This window comes from Pelodiscus sinensis, chromosome 20, assembly GCF_049634645.1.
Source record: "Pelodiscus sinensis isolate JC-2024 chromosome 20, ASM4963464v1, whole genome shotgun sequence".
Lineage (NCBI taxonomy): Eukaryota > Metazoa > Chordata > Testudines > Trionychidae > Pelodiscus > Pelodiscus sinensis.
In genome coordinates this window covers 28,208,123-28,224,881 of record NC_134730.1, presented here as the reverse complement: position 1 = coordinate 28,224,881, position 16,759 = coordinate 28,208,123, and the positions used below count along the sequence as shown (strand labels likewise).

Here is a 16,759-nt window from a genome sequence, read left to right as displayed (position 1 = left end):
TTCGAAGGCTGAACTGGTGCAGACTTGTAGCAGCCTGGGGTAGCCAGCTTCCTGACAGCGATAGCCACACATTTGTAGGCCACCCTTCCCGTGTCCTCATGCATGTGTCTTTATGCTGGAGGGTCAGAACAGGCTGCTCGCAAAGCTTCAGAAATGCAGCTTGCGTCGTGCAAAAGTTCTAGCCCCATGGGGGTGGTCACCCTGGTTTGCACAATGATTTGATCTGCCCGGGCTATGGCTAGTGGCCCTGCACTGACATTGCGCTGTAGGCATAGGGCTAGTACTCGGCATTACCATGTGGGAAATCAAAGTTTGACTCCTGGATGCTTGTTGTGGAGCCGGAGAACCTGACGAGCGGAGGGTGTTACAAGCGGTGGGATGTTTGGTGGAATGCCTTCGTTCCTAGCTAAAGGCCCTTTCCGGGAAGCTTCTAAGAAAAGCTTCCTTTTTTGCCAAGAAGAATAGTAAGGTTGAAGCCTTAAGCTTGGGGTGGGGAAGGAGGAGAATATAATGTGAAGGAAAAAATTGGGGAAACTTAGAGTTGGAAAACTACCAGTGGGAAAGAAGGTAGATAATCTGAGAAAATACACCATGTCTTGGCTCTTTCATCAGGATGTACTACTTTCAGGCTTTAATTGTGTTTGGTATCTACTTTTCTCACCTCCCAGGTGTCTTTGACCTTTCTGCTGTTGTTTACCACAGACTAGATTCTGATAAGATGCTAAATAATGAACTGGTGTTTTCTAGAGCTTAAAATGTGTTGCCAAATACCTCATTTCTTTGGAGATGTCAGTTTAATAGGAGGGAAGCAATCACTTGGTTAATATTTCAGAATTTTAGCTTGGAAAATTTGCACTGGCATTTTGTCTTTTGCAGCGAAGATTAAGTGTCCAAACCTGTGTGCGTATCTGCCACCCTTGTTTTGGTGGTGTATTGGAAAATTGCCCACGGTCACAGGTCTTGTTGGACTCCCCCTGCTGGCAGCTCACCAGATTGTTGGGAGGGGATTTAGGCCAGATCTACACTGGACCTGGACGGTCAGGATAAGATGTGCATCTCCAGCTGCGTAAAATATGTAGCTGGAGTCAGCTTATCTTAAGCCGAGCTTGGCAGGAGCAAAGGCTCCTGTTGGCTTCCCTTATTCCTCGTGACTGGAGTGAGGAGTACCGGTGCTGACTGGAGCCGCCCTCAGTGTTCGATTTAGCGGGTCTTGACTAGACCCGCTAAATCAAACGCCAGATCAGCCGCCGATGCCACAAGTGCAGATGTTGAATCTGTATTTTAAGCCCCCCGAGTCTGAATGGAGTCCAGTCACTGCTGATGTCTTGGGGTTCCTAGGCGCACACTCGCGGTGCAGATCCTTTGTTGCATCCTTTGACAGCTTAAAAAAGCAGTTTATTTATTGGAACCAGGGCTGACTCCTGAGACACCCCCTAACACTAAAACACATCTTCTCCCAGAGCTCCACCCAAAGGCATGACTCTTCTGTTTTCCCTCTTCGAGGGGCCCCACGGTAAGTGTGGCACATAATGCACAGAAGTCTAACATTTCTTTTCCTCAGTTTCCTTAACCTAGGACAGGGCAGTCACTGAGCTGGGATCAGGGTCCATTATCCCATCTACAGTCTGTCGGTTCCAGTGCATACCTTCTGATCTGAAACATGGAGCATTCTCCTTAGGTGAAATTGCTTCTTCGGACCATGTTTGGTCTGTGCCCTTCCTTCTGCCTTTTCTTGTGTATGTCTGTCTCCTTCCCTGTTCCCTCTCTGGCCCCTTTTATAGACTCTTGTTTGGTTACCTGGCTTCTTTTTCCAGTTTTGGGGAATTTTCCAGTCACCCCTCCCCCCCCAGCCTTTTGTAGAAGGGTAGGTGAGAAATGGTTTTCCTAAGCTGAAGCCCACCCATTGTTCAAGGTGTATCACTGAGTTCTAACTATCCTCCATTGTATCTGGTCTAGGTGGACTTGATACAGTAAAGGTAGAAGTCACATACACGGATGCATTCAAAAATACGCCAGTTTCATAATGCCAGCTTTGCAATATTAACCAGCAAGACAGCTTTCAAAAAACATCACACTAAGTACAGAATAGATGTAAAGCCCATGCCCCAAAATTATGCATATAAATGTCTCTAAAATAGGTATTTTAAAAGTTACCCTAGCCCATGGCTCCCAGATATCTGATGCTCTAGGCAGACTGAAGCAGATAGGTTGTAAGGAAAATACCGATTTGATGTGCTCAATTTCCCAATCTGAATCTGAAAAATAAGATCTCCCAATGGTCCTCTTCAGTAGTTGATTGAAATCCAAGTTGGTTGGTACAGTCCCTGGCAATTGGATTGACATACTGTTATGTGTCCCTCGGATACCCTTGATGATAACGTTGTTCCAGTTCTGCCCTTTTTCTGACTGTAGTATTGCATCTCCCTGCCAAGGAAGCTGCAAATTATTTACTTGTCCGTCAGTAGAAGACCACAGTATTTGCAATGGGTCTGTGTGACTCCAAGAATACATCATTGCCTGGCAGTGCTATATTTATGAGAGATTAAGCATTATATATTCTGATATGTAGATTAAAAAGGATAAAACCTTCAGGAAGTATTATTTCAGCTTGATTCGCTTCAACTACAAAGCCAAATCTCGGTGGCTTTGTTTAGTTAAACAGAGTTCAAATTCCACAGGGAATCGATGTGAAACAGAGAATGTGGCGCAGTTTGGATAAGGCACTTAAAAAGCTAATAGTTAAATTAACTTGGTGTTTAAAAAACAAACCTGTCTTCCCTGGCACACACATTTTCTGTGACTTAAATTTTTCATAACCCCTGTCATGTTGTGCTTACTGTAGAGTAAGTGCCTCTGTGGTTAGCTTAATCTTTCAGGGCAGCCTTGTGAAGCAAGCCTAGTTTTTTGGTGTTTAATCTAGCCTGACAGATAAAGGGGATCGTAATAAATAAATAATCTGAAACCCATCTCAGTTTGGTTATTTAGAATGGAAACCTGTTTCTTTGTGTTCAGCAGGGAAAAGAAAATAATCACGAGGAGATACCCTCTGTGTCTCTGGTCACTGGAGAAGGAATTTGGGGCAAGATATAGGAAGGTGTTCACTCTACCCTCACTTTTATTAAGATGATTGCTCTGTCTTCAGAAAAGCATTGAGCGTCGTAATTTGTGGAGGGAGACAGTTTTACAGAGATCCCTGCATGTGGCAGAAAACAGTTACAGTTGTGATCATCTTTCCTCCTTTCTCTTCAGCTGCAGCAGCAAAATGGTTCACTGCAGCGTGATAAAATGCGGCATTACTCTGGGCAGGCCTTTGAAGGCTTGCAGTGCTTTAATTTTTTTCTGCAGCTTGATGAACCACCCATTCCCCAAATGAGGCGGCTGGGAAATAACTGGGATGGGTTCCCACCTGGTTCTTTTCCTGAATTATCCTGAAAGATTCCATTAGGCTTTGAAATCCCACAACAGAAAAGGAACATAGGAACCTTTTGAAGAAATGTTCTAGTTTTCTGGGAATCAACACCTACGTAATCCTCAAACATCGTCTCATCTTTGGTATATAGTGGGAAGAGAAATTGCATCACACAGTGGAAGGAAGAATTAATTTGTTGAGAGCTCCAATTTATTTCCGGATTAGTGCTTTTTATTATTTTTGCAAATAGATTCATGAAATGCAAACATGAGCAGAACCTAGAATTACATGATTAACTTCTTCAATAATGTGCTTACCGGGTGTAATTTGCAAAATAATAAAAACAAACGTAATATTCCATTTGACTCCTGTTGCCACCATTGTCACCACCCACCAGTTCAACCTCACAGTTGCCAGGTTTTGTGAAGCTTCATGTTGTCCTGCCACTGCTTGGGGAAGGACGTGTTGGCCATATGTTGCCATTTATGGTCATATACAGATTTGCATTATACATAATTTGCTGGATTGATTTGCATAAAGCTAGTTTTGCATGAAATTTCCCATGCTTTGTAGATGAAACAGAACATCACTCTTGAAGAAGTGTTGTCCAAAAGGCTTGACTTAATGATATCCTGAAATTTCAGATGTGACTTGTTCTTCACTTGAACTGTTTTTGTGGTGGGTAATTTAAATTCCACTGAATTGAAATGGGAGTTCTGGGCCCGGTTGTCCCCCTAGCGATGGTAGTGGTAGCTTTTGCAATTGATAGTCAAGGGAGCAGAATTTGACACTGTGCATGTGTGTGAGCGTGTTGCCCTCTGGCTGCAATTTAGAAAGAATATAAAGTTATGCGATGCCTAGTTGATGCTAGGAGAGATTTCTGTAGCTCATGTGACTCAGACCGGGGGGGGGGGGGGGGGAATAAAGTGAAGGGTTAATGTCATAATCTCAGTTCTGCCGCTCTGTGTTTTGTATACAGAGGGACGATAGCCGTACCATAGCTAAGCTTGCAATAAGTATCCTATTTTGAAGGTTCTTTTTCAAAATCCCTCTTGTAGCCCAGAGCAATGAAGACCCTCACGCCCTCTGTTTCTAATAGAAAACGCAGCACCTACCAATTGCAGCAGCTAAGTTTATGGGAGCGTCAGCCTTTGTAACATTTAACTTGATCAATTAATTTTGAAAGCTGCACAGTTATAAAGACTTCAATAAGCCAAGGAAAAGGTCTCATTTAACCAGCATCAGAGGTGTCTGCTGATGGACATATTCTCTGTAAACAGCCATTTTAAGATATGCCCATAAAGTTGTCAATGCCAAGTGTATTTGACCTTAAATTAGAGCAACTTATTTCTGAAGTTGAAGTTTTTATGACTTCTTACTTTGCATCAGTATTTCAGGGGGTCTGAAATGAATAGACAGTGTTGAATGTCAGGTTACAACTGCAATCATGTTTCCAAGCAATCTTAGAGTGGATTTTACAATTTGTAAATGTTTGTGCTCCATTTAATAGGCAAATAATATGACAATGTGTTTTGCAAATTGCATTTTTGAGTGGCATCCTCCTGTAGAATGAACAATAGACCCTGAATACACACAGACTTTCATTCTGTACTTTCAGAAGTAGAATTCATAGAATTTCAGTGCATCAAAGGCAACGGTTCTGCCATCAGCTGTAATTCATTACATGTATATAATGTCCACTTTTTATTTTGTTTTATTTCCTCTTACAGAACTATACGCAGTATATTCCCCTCTCCATCTATGACCTGCAGACTTGGATGGGCAGTCCTTCCATTTTCGTCTATGATTGCTCCAATGCTGGCCTTATTGTCAAGTCATTCAAGCAATTTGCACTACAGAGGGAGCAAGAGTTGGAGGTGAGACCTTAGTGAATTGCCAGAGTTTGCTGCGGCTTCATTTTGCTCTCTGCCGGGCGTTTGGGGTTTGATCCTGCTTCCCATTGACTTCAGTGGAGACAGGTTTGAGCCCATTACGAGACACATAGCTGGGAAAGTAAATATTTAAAAAACCCAAATTAAAAAGCACATTTATCTGAGGAAAAATCATGTTGTTCCAGTGCAGTCTTTCTGGCTCTGATGCCATCCCTATTATAGTCAGAATCATTTTTATTGTGAGTACTAATTAAGTGATCACGTTAATAGAATCAGTTTGTGCCCTAATAATCTTTGCCACTGCGATAGATGCTGAAGTGAAGCAGACCCATTTATTTTAGATGCAGTAGACTGATGCCATGATACAAATTTGGATTCCAGTAGTGTTTCTTGCTATTGTACTGAATGCATAAATGTTAAACTGAATGATTTAAATCAGATAGACAAAAGTACCTACTGCTGATGGCGTTAGCTTGACAGAATACCAAAGTGTAACCATGTATTTCCAATCAAAAGACCCCTTTTCATTATCGTTTTAATTAGACTGTATTAACTGTGAATTGTGAGGAGGAATATATGAAGTAACGTATATTACTTCCCTTTGTGCACTAGATGTTTAGTACAGCAGCGAGTCAGGAAACAGATACCTGACTGGACATTTTCCCTAAGTGTTAGCCCATTTGAAAAGCAGGCTGTTAAAGGTTCACTTTGTATACATTCATAGCACTCAGACACATACTTTTAAAACTTTCAGTCTGTTTTATAGGGCTTATTGGTCAGTTAGACAACTGGCTGGTGGGTACAAACATGATTCTAAGACATTTATGGAGGATGGGGCTGGTTTTCATTTTTAAATAGAATGAACCCATGTGATATATTTTGCTGTGACTTTCTGGCAACTAGAGACTCCCCCTTTCCTGCTGAAAGAAATGTCAGTGTAGTAATAGTTTGACAAGTGCTCTCATCATTCCATCTTTTTACAAGGCATGTAGTCAGTCAGCGTGCCAGTATTTGCAGGCTCCTCACCATGGAAGGATGCGACACTGGACACCCCAGATCTGCATTAGCAAGAGATGTGCAGTGAAAGTTATTGTATCTTCAGTACAAAACATGGAAAAAGTGGTCATTATGCCCGGTGCTTTTCCTTTTCTATAGCTGTTTTATTCTACTGTTCGCAAGCCTCACTTTTCTCATGCTTAGCTTTCAGCCATCACTCACCCTGCTGTATTGAGTGCTGCTTTGATTTTCTATCCTTCAGTCTGTTTTTTCTTTTTCTTCTCCCGCGGTACAGGCATTAACCAATTTAGAAAACTGCCTCACTCCAGCTCGTTTCTTCCCCAGTTCTCCTTGGGTTTTCCTTGCCTTCCTTTCTATGCGTTTCTCTCCCAGTTCTTGGTTCTCCTTTGCTGCCTTTGGCCCTTAGAGTGACCTGAAGATAGTCTGGGAGCTACTGTTCTGTGTAGGTGAGGCGGCTAATGTGCACTGAGGGGAGAGACAATGCAATAGTGCTGTTGGACGTTGGTGTGTTTGCTGCTGTGCAGGACACCTTAGGTGGCTGGGCCAGTGCTGGTCCATATGTGTAAGGGACTGGACTTGATGACCTCACCTCTTGAGGTTCCTTCCAGATCTAGTGTTCTACGTGACCATGTTCCTAGGGGCACTTGTAAAGCTGGGACGAAACACCAGAATAAGTAGAGTGGGCTAAAATACAAGGGCTGTCCTTCCAAAGCAAGATAACTGGTCATCGTACACAAGTTGTTGAAACAACCACAGTTGGAAAGTGCAGTTTTGGCCAGCCAGCAAAAATGCAAAAAGTTTCTGACTTTCAAATTCTTTTCCTTGTGCTAAAAAATTTAAAACCCGCACAGCAAAAAATTTCTTCAATATGATTCCTCTACAGTACAGTGAGAAAATTGGTCACTTGTTTTTTTTAAACATTTCATTTCCTAGATTACAAGTCCATCTTTCCTATCTCGGTCTTAGGTATTGTAGGGATGTAGTGAGCATTGTTGAGGGCTAGTTTATTAAGGGAGCTGTTTTTTAATTTTATACAAAGTACTCCAAATAGAATAGTGATAGAGATGCAGCCATGTTAGTCTGGTGTAGCTGACTAACATGGCTTTTTGTCTTTTGTTCCGAATAGAAGACTTCCATACATCCTATTTAGAGAAATATAATACCTGAAGTTTCTTACATATTAAATTTTAATTCTGTATGCAGAAGATAACCTTCATTTTAATTCTTATTTTTGTTTCAGATGGCAAATTGATGATGGTGTCATTTTACATTCTGTTGTGTAATTAACTTAGTTTTTATCTTGGTGCTATTTTTAATTAAGTGTTTGTTTTTCCTCTAAGTTTAATGTTATTGTCTATTGTTCAGATGGTCCATTGTATAAATAGCGGATATTAAAAACACAAAATCTGATCATAGTTAACGTCTCAAAACATTTGTTAATTTCAGTCCATGTTGCGATTCTGCTTTTCAATAAAAAGTATTCAATACATTGAAGACTGAAAACATGAGCTGCATTCATTTGTTGCCTGTTAAAACTATTTATGTATTTTTGGTCTTAAAAAATTGACCTACTAGATTGTAGACTCATGAAATATTTGACATACTTTTTGTCTGTGATAGTAACAGAGATTAAGGGATGGCCAGATGGTGTGTTGAGCTAGCAGATCAGAGAAAATGGTATACATGGTGCTTACAAAATGAAAAAAGTAGCACCATGAAATAAATGGTCAGATCACATAGTCTCTTGTAAGAAAAACATTACCATAGATGTGAGCTCCTGGGAATACCCTCTGTTTCAGGATGTAATCATAACCTTTGCATTTATTTTAGTGCAAATTTTTCTTGCTGACGGTTGGTTATATTTGAGATTGTATGCAGATTCCAGATATTTATTGACTTATTTATACTAAAATGGCATTGTTTTATTTATTTACTAAAAAACGTTCACTGTCCCATAGCTTCCTACTTATTGACACAGTTAGGGTGGTGTACCTTTGTACTTCTTATTGTGGTTCTTTTATTCCCTTCCCAACCTCCCACCTGTTATGTCAAAATTCAATGCCTCTTGTCCTAAATGTAGACTCCTGTTGTGCAATAAGCTGTGTATAGGTGGATCCTAGTGCAGCACCCTCTGGAGTCGGTCTGTGCAGTGTCTGAGATCAGCCTACATACACAGCCTCTGATTCTCAGAGACCATACTACCCGGTGTGTTTGTGTAAGGTCCAGCATATTGTGACTCCACTAATGACTTACTAGGATCTTTGAGCAACAGTGTAGTAATGTAAATAATTACACACACACACACAATTCACCAAAGGAACTTTATTAATATTTCAAAGTCAAGCACTCAAAGGTTAGGAGACGACAGAATTAAGGTTGTCTGTGCAACCTTAATTTGGCCCTCTTATGCATATGTATGATAATAATCTTTAATTACACAATCACATGCTGTTTTAGCCACAGCTGGCCCTGCCTTTCCCTTTAGCTTTCTCCTCTGATCTCAGTCTCCCTTATCAGTCTCTACTGTTACCCATGTCCCTGTTTCCATTCCCAGGTCTCAGTAGAAATCTCCTTGTTGTCTTTCCTTCTCACAACACCCTCAAGCCACAGGCTGCCTCCTTGCTCCAGTCTGCTCCTCCCACTCACTCCAGCTCTTGTTCCCTCCCTCTGGAGGCAGCTTCCTCCTGTGTGCTTCCTGGGTGTCATCTGGGGAGGGAGGTGGGATGTGTCACCGAGGCACATTCCTAACCAAAAAAGCCGTCCTGTGTGGAATTTCAACACACAGCTCAGACCGTGGGCATGCTTGATCTTTCCAAACTCAGGGTTGTCAGAATTTTGCAGCATGGGCTCTAAACTTGTTTTCAACCAGCCATTTCCTTGAAAATGGCAAACCATTCTCTGATTTTTAAATTGTTTTTTAAGAGCCCAAGGGACACTCAGCATGAAAAATTTCAGACCAAGTAATTAGCTTTTGGTAAGATGTTATACGTAGTGGACACCAGGGTCTTACGATGAGAAATGTTAAGCAACCTCAATAATAAGGGGTGCTGCCAGCTCTTTCCAATGGAATTATTGGGAATTATTCAGAGTAGGAAAAGGCCAAGGGGTGATTTAAATGATTACCAAAAATTCAGACTTGTCACGGAGACTGATTTAATATTTTCATTTGTGTCACTCTAGTTTGCAGTTTTGAATACTGAATGATTATGGTTAGAAAATAAAAGGGAAAACGATGGAGATTTTTAAATGGATAGATCTGATTTTCAAATTTCCTGAAGCCATAGGAGCTGCTGGGTGCTCTGTGTGTTTGAAAATTAGCCCACCTATTTGGTTACCTATAATGACCTTCAAAGTCTAACATAAGGCCGTGTTCTTGAAAGTCTCTGCTAAGATTTATCAAGCTGAGCATAGGAACAGTTAGCCAGGCTTTGTTGTAGTGCGTCCTTTCACGATACAGTTATCTCGCTGCCACTACCCAAGATCCACAAACCTGGAAATCCTGGACATCCCATCATTTCAGGCATTGGCACTCTCACTGCAGGACTGTCTGGATATGTGGACTCTATTCAGACCCTACGCTACCAGCACTCCCAGCTATCTCCGAGATGCCACTGATTTCCTGAGAAAACTACAATGTATTGGTGATCTTCAAGAAAACACCATCCTAGCCACCAAGGATGTAGAAGCTCTCTACACCAACATCCCACACATAGATGGAATACAAGCTGTCAGGGACAGTATCCCTGATGATGCCACAGCACTACTGGTGGCTGAGCTCTGTGACTTTATCCTCACAGACAGCTATTTCAGATTCAGTGACAGTATATATCTCCAAATCAGTGGCACCGCTATGGGCACCTGCATGGCCCCACAATATGCCAACATTTTTATGGCAGACCTGGAACAACGCTTCCTCAGCTCTTGTCCACTAACACCCCTTCTCTACCTATGCTACACTGATGACATCTTCATCATCTGGACCCATGGGAAGGAGGCTTTGGAAGAATTCCACCGTGATTTCAACAATTTCCACCCCACCATCAGCCTGAGCTTGGACCAGTCTACACAAGAGAACCACTTCCTGGACACTATGGTGCAAATAAGTGATGGTCATATAAACACCACCCTATACTGAAAACCTACTGAACACTATGCCTACCTTCATGCCTCCAGCTTCCATCCCAGACACACCACATGATCCATTGTCTACAGCCAAGCACTAATGTACTACTGCATTTGCTCCAACCCCTCAGACAGAAACAAACACCTACAAGATCTTCACCAAGCATTCTTGAAACTATGATACCTGCCCGAGGAAGTGAGAAACAGATTAACAGAGCCAGATGTGTACCCATAAACCTACTACTACAGGTCAAGCCCAAGAAAGAAACCAACAAAACACCACTGGCCATCACCTACAGTCCTCAGCTAAAACCTCTTCAACGCATCATTAGTGATCTACAACCTATCCTGGACAATCCCTCACTTTCACAGGCCTTGGGAGGCAGGCCAGTCCTTGCCCACAGACAAGCCGCCAACCTGAAGCAAATTCTCACCAGCAACTATACACCACACTACAGTAACTCTAACTCAGGAATCAATCCATACAACAAACCTCGGTGCCAACTCTGTCCACATATCTACACCAGCGACACCATCACAGGACCTAATCAGGTCGGCCATACCATCACGGGTTCATTCACCTGCACATCTACCAGTTGTGCCAGCAATGCCCCTCTGCTATATACATCGGCCAAACTGGACAGTCCGTACGTAAAAGAATAAACGGACACAAATCAGATCTCAGGAATGGCAATATACATAAACCTGTAGGAGAACACTTCAGTCTCCCTGGACACACAGTAGCAAATCTAAAGGTAGCCATCCTGCAACAAAAAAACTTCAAGGCCAGACTTCAAAGAGAAACTGCTGAGCTACAGTTCATCGGCAAATTTGACACCATCAGTTTAGGATTAAACAAAAACTGTGAATGGCTAGCCAACTACAAAAGCAGCTCCTCTCCTGGTGTTCACACCTCCACATCAGCTGCTAAAGTGGGCCTCATTCTCCCTGACTGAATTGACCTTGTTATCTCTAGCCTTATTCTTGATTGGTACTCTTTTCTTATGCCTGTATATTTATACCTGCCTCTGGAATTTCTACTACATGCATCTGATGAAGTGGGTCTTTGCCCTCGAAAGCTTATGCTCTAATACATCAAGGTGCCACAAGACTCCTCGTCGCTTTCACTGCCACTGGAGTAACTGCTAGAAGGATGCCCCTATCAAAACTTTAGAGGAGTAGCTGAGTTAGTCTGTAACTGGAAAAACTTAAAAAACAATGAATAGTCTAGCAGCACCTTAAAGAACTAACAAAGCATGTAGATGGTATCGTGAGCTGTTGTGGGCACAACCCACTTCTGCAGATAAACAGAGCATTAAAAGTCCAGATTGAAGAATAAGTAAGGAAATGGAGGGGAGGGGGGGAGCGGAGGGGAAGAGTGAAATTAGACTGTTCAAGTTACAGGAAGCTGATAAGAACAATTTGCCCTTTCTCTAAGTACCTAATGTCTAAATTCTCTAATGTCTTGCAGTACGAATAAAGACATTGGCTGGCTAGCACACTATCTTCCACATCCTAATGAGTTCACAAACTAAACAAGGGGGACTTAGAGAAGGTGTACATTTTTCTTATCAGGTTCTTGTAACTTGAACACTCCAATTCACTCCCCCCTTCCTTTTTCTCTCCTCCCCCCCTTCCTTATTTATTCTTGGATCTGGACTTTTAATACTCCAGTCATCTGAAGAAGTGGGCTGTGCCCACGAAAGCTCATGATCACATCTACATGTTTTGTTAGTCTTTAAGGTGCTGCTTGACTGTCTGTTGTTGTTTAAGTTTTTCCTATCAAAACTGTTCCTGCAGAAGGTGTAGAAGTAATGACTGAGGCGGTGTCTGCACTCCTCAGCTTTTAGTGACAGAGCTGTGTTCTAGCGACATGACTGTGTGGACGCAGCCCTCTGGCTAAAAGTCAGGCAGTGTAAACACTGTGGGTACTTTTGCCAGACAAAAATCTTCCACCCTCTACGAGCGGTGTTTGCTTGGTTGGCAGGAGACCACTCTTGCACACACAGCCCTAGACCAGCTGTCAGCAACAGGCGCCCTAGGTGAACCATGCAATCAGTGCCCCAACCTCCAAACCCTCAATGATATTGTGCTTGAATTTGGCACCCCATTTAACTTGGCGCCCTAGGCAACTGTCTAGTTCGCCTATATGGATGGGCCACCCCTGAAAGCACTGTTTACACAATACTTGCCAAGGCAAAGCTTTTGTCATCCGGGATGTGAGGAGGAGAGGCTGGAGGGAGTTTAAGAACCCGTGAATGACAAAAACTTTGTCACTCAATTGCCAGTGTAGACAAAGTCTGTGATAGCTGTAAGATGTTACAAATTCCTTGAGGAGATAGGGATTCTTGAAGGAGTTACAATTAATCTAAACAAACGTTCTGTATACATATAATGTGCCTTCAGTTACCACTTTGTACAGTGAAACAAGTAATTATGCACTGCACTATAGATAACGCTAGGTATTGAAGTAGTCTCAGACACTTTAGGAATGTGTTTTTAGGTGTCTTGCCTGGGACTATAAGAATCCTGTATCTGTACATGTTTACTCGTTAAATATTTGTCTTCAATTAACTTGTCTTGATCCACAGAAATTGTCCTTATAATCCTATGGAAGCGTATATTAGGGGAGATTGTGTTTGCAGCCATTTATCTTTGTCTTATTGATTTTTTTTTTCCTGCTAGTTAAGAATCCGTGTTAGTGCTGTCTACTGGCTCTTGCTCTAAGCAGTGCTTAACTCCCGTGTTTCGAATTCTGCATTGACTCTAACAAGCCAAACATCCCATTAGGAGAGTTGTGTGAGAGTTTTAAGCCTCTTTTCAAAACCAACAGCCTATCTTGACATCAAATTGTAATTGCTTTTAGTCTGGGGCCGACATAAAGAATATCGTATACTCTCTGTTAGCTCCCTAACATAAGACAGTCAATTTTTATGATTAAGCTGCCACAACTGAAAATGTTGATCCACCAATGGACAAGTGTGATGGCACCATGGCTTTAAACTTCATTAAAACTGAACATAAGCCTTCTTCATACTACAGGCCGACCCTCTAGTCCTGCAACCTCAGGACTTGACCGGTGTTGAACCAGAGAATTTGCCAACCTGTGGAAGGTCAATATTGTCTAGCAGCTTTGCCAACACTTCCACTGCTTACTGGGCTCTTACGAGACATTTATGGGTAAATTAGAGCTAAATAATGGCACAGAACACTGAGAGCCAGGCCTCATGGCTGTAAACAAACTTTATGGGACCGCGGGAAACGGCCACACTCATGATAAGTGGACATCCGGCTAACTAAATCATGCTGGACCACAGATGTTGCTGGACTAGAGAGGTTCAACCTGTACCTCAATGTGCTACTTTTGAATTGCCCATTTACCTTAAACCTTTGTGTTAGTAGCATTTTGCCTTTGATTTCAGTTAACTGAAACTGAAAGAGATTTTTCATGGGGCAGCTTTTTCTGAAATGTGAATCTGAGAATCTCTGTTGCCAGTAACCATTTGTGCTGGAGAATGTGGGAGATCCCGCAGACAGAGGTCTTTAATAATCAATGATTTGTTCCTGTAATATGCACAGCATAATGAGATTGCCTCATTAGTTCCATTTTCTTATGCTTATGAGATGATATGAATATGTGTGTTAAGGATTTGTCTGAGCATTCTTGGCACTTAATTCACAGCCAGAAACAAGAGTGAAAACTCAATTTGCCCTGCTTTTTCCTCTGGCAGTTGCAATGTTTTACGTCGGGTGGTAATGCTCTCTAAAGTTGCATGGCACCAAAGGGCTTAGCTTAAGTCCATAATTGGCTTGTTTTCTTGTATGGATAACAGACAGATGCAAAGAACTAAGGAAGTACATTAGATAGAAAGGGCAAGTGTGGGGATAGACGGGCAGTAGTTAGAGAACATAATAAGGAAAGAAGATGGAGGCTAGCACACAGCAGGCCTGCCTTAGCCACACTCTGTCTTTTCCTCCATTCTTCTATTTTCCACTCCACTGGTCTCATCTGTTTCCCCTTGGAAGAGAAAATAGGGGGGCTTAAGTGCCTGTAGATGTCTCTGACTGGGCCATTAAACCATTTACCAGGGCATTTTAGGCTGAGAAATGGAACACTTTTAATCTGAAAGCATAAAGAATGTAGTTTATGGTGGCTGTGGCCAGTATAAATCATACTAAGAGGTAACATTCTGAATTCATATTGTGTCAGCTCCCTTAATATGTTTATTGTGTTGCCTGTAACAGTTTAGCACACTCTGGGTGCATTGGCTGTAGGAGCTAAACAGGCAAAACGAATGATAGTGCCCTCCTGGGAATGAGGTGAAACACCTTTTGCCTTGCAGTGTGGGTGTGCATAGGCATGAAACAGACAATTCTGGCAGTTGATTTCTTCATTTCTAATTTACTAATTAGAGGGTCACAGCACAGGTTGTGGATTAGGAATGTTAAACGGCTACCATGGTGAAATCAGTAAGCAGGAGGTTTACCGGTATATTTACTGGTTACCTAACCCTTGCCAGTAAACTTCGGTAGTGACCAGTCACGCTAGGCCAGAACAGCCCTGATCATGAGGGGCCAGCAAGCTGGGGAGGAGGACTTCCTGCTGCGGCTCGAGAGGGGTCAGGCAGTTAACCAGTTAAACACTATCATTTAGCCACTTAAGTGTTCTAACATTCCTGCTGTGAAGAAGAGGACCTTACTTTGGGTGGGTAATAAAGCTTAAATGTAAAAGTGTACATTTGGGAACAAAACATGTGGGCCATGCAAGATGGAGCACTCTCTCCATTCTGGGGAGCAGTGACTCTGAAAAAGATTTGGGGGTCATAGTTGGGACCAGTATTCCCTCTAATTTTCCCATCCATGTGCACAATAAATTTTGCTATGTGCTCTGAGTCATGTGTGGATGTGCACCACCAGTAGAAACACACGTGACCAGCTGAAGGCACTCGGCTAATCAGCTGGGCATCATTTGAATCTCTCCTGAGTGGCTGCCCAGCTTAGAGGGAACACTGGTGTGGACTCAGCTAACTATGAGCTCCCAGTGTTACACTCCGGCCACAATGGCTAATGCCGACCTGGGATCCATAAACAGAAGAATCTAACGTAGGAGAATAGAAGTGATTTACTTCTGTATTTAGCATTGGAGCTATTGCTGTTGGAATTGTGTGTCCAGTTCTGGTGCCCATAATTCCAGAAGGCTGTAGATAAACTGGAGAGGGTTGAGAGAAGAGCCACAAGAGTGATTAAAGGATTAGAAAACCTGCCTTACAGTGATAGAGTGGGTCCATTGAGTCTGTCTAGCTTAACAAAGAGAAGGGTAAAAGGTGACTTGATCACAATTTATAATACCAACCTATGGAAGAGAGATTTCACAGTGGGCTCTTCAGCTGGGTAGCGAGAAGTATAATGATGATCCAGTGGCTGGAAGCTGCAGCTAGACCAATTTAGACTGGAAATAGAAGCATACATTTTGAACCGTGAGGGTACTGAACCATTATAGTAGAGTTGCTATCAATGACCATTTTAAAATCAAGACTATGATTTTTAACAAGATCTGTTCTAGGATTTATTTTGGGAAAGTTCTGTGGTCTGACTAGATCAGGTTTCTGGCAATAGGAACTGAGAGATTTTTCTGGAGGGAGGCGGGGACACTGTAAAGGTTTCCCCCCTCCCATGCACCTGAGCAGAGAATCACAGGCAGCAGCCAGCTGTTTTGAGCAGCCTGGGACTGCAGTAGTCAGAGAGCCTGCCTCAGGGTTCTGCAGGGCTGCTGGCTGGGAGTCCCCTAGGTAAGGGTCTCCTGGTCAGAGACTGCCTCTGGCACTGCCCCCCAACTCCCTGCCCGAGGTCACCAGCCCCTTCTGCCCTAGGTCACCACCCAAATCCTCTGCACCCCTCTCCCAGGTCACAACTCCCTCCCAGGCTCTGCTCCCCTCCCCCAGACCAGAATCCTCTCCTGTACCCATACCCCCTCCTGGACCCTGCATCTGAAGTCCTTGCCCTAGGTCCCACCCCCTTCTTCACCCAAACTACCTTCAGATCCTACACCCTCTCCTGTACCCCAGTCCTCTACCTGAGCTCCCATCTGCATCCCGCCTCTGCACCCCCTGTAGAAAAGTACAACCCTTAGGCCACTCCAAGATTTTGTAAGTGATCCCCCATCAAAAATTATTACCCACATCTGAACTAGATCATCACAGTGGTCCCCTCTGATCTTGGAATCAATGAAAACGGCCTAGGGGCCATCAGAGTTTACATGAGGCTACAAGAAACTTAAAAAGTAAACCCAGTATACTTGCAGATGTACTTAGAAATGGAT

General features: G+C 42.8%; 1 protein-coding gene across 6 annotated transcripts in view; it reads left to right on the top strand.

The window, feature by feature from the left end:
- Window positions 1–16,759, top strand: part of RPTOR (regulatory associated protein of MTOR complex 1) — a 308,767-nt gene that overhangs the window by 103,613 nt on the left and 188,395 nt on the right. For 5 of the 6 annotated variants that reach the window (XM_075904088.1, XM_075904087.1, XM_075904086.1 and 2 more), the window contains exon 5: window positions 5,140–5,286. The exons of the other annotated variant lie outside the window; for it this stretch is intronic. In XM_075904088.1, the coding sequence (XP_075760203.1) occupies window positions 5,140–5,286 (147 nt within the window). The remainder of the gene's footprint in view (window positions 1–5,139; window positions 5,287–16,759) is intronic. 6 annotated transcript variants of the gene reach the window in all.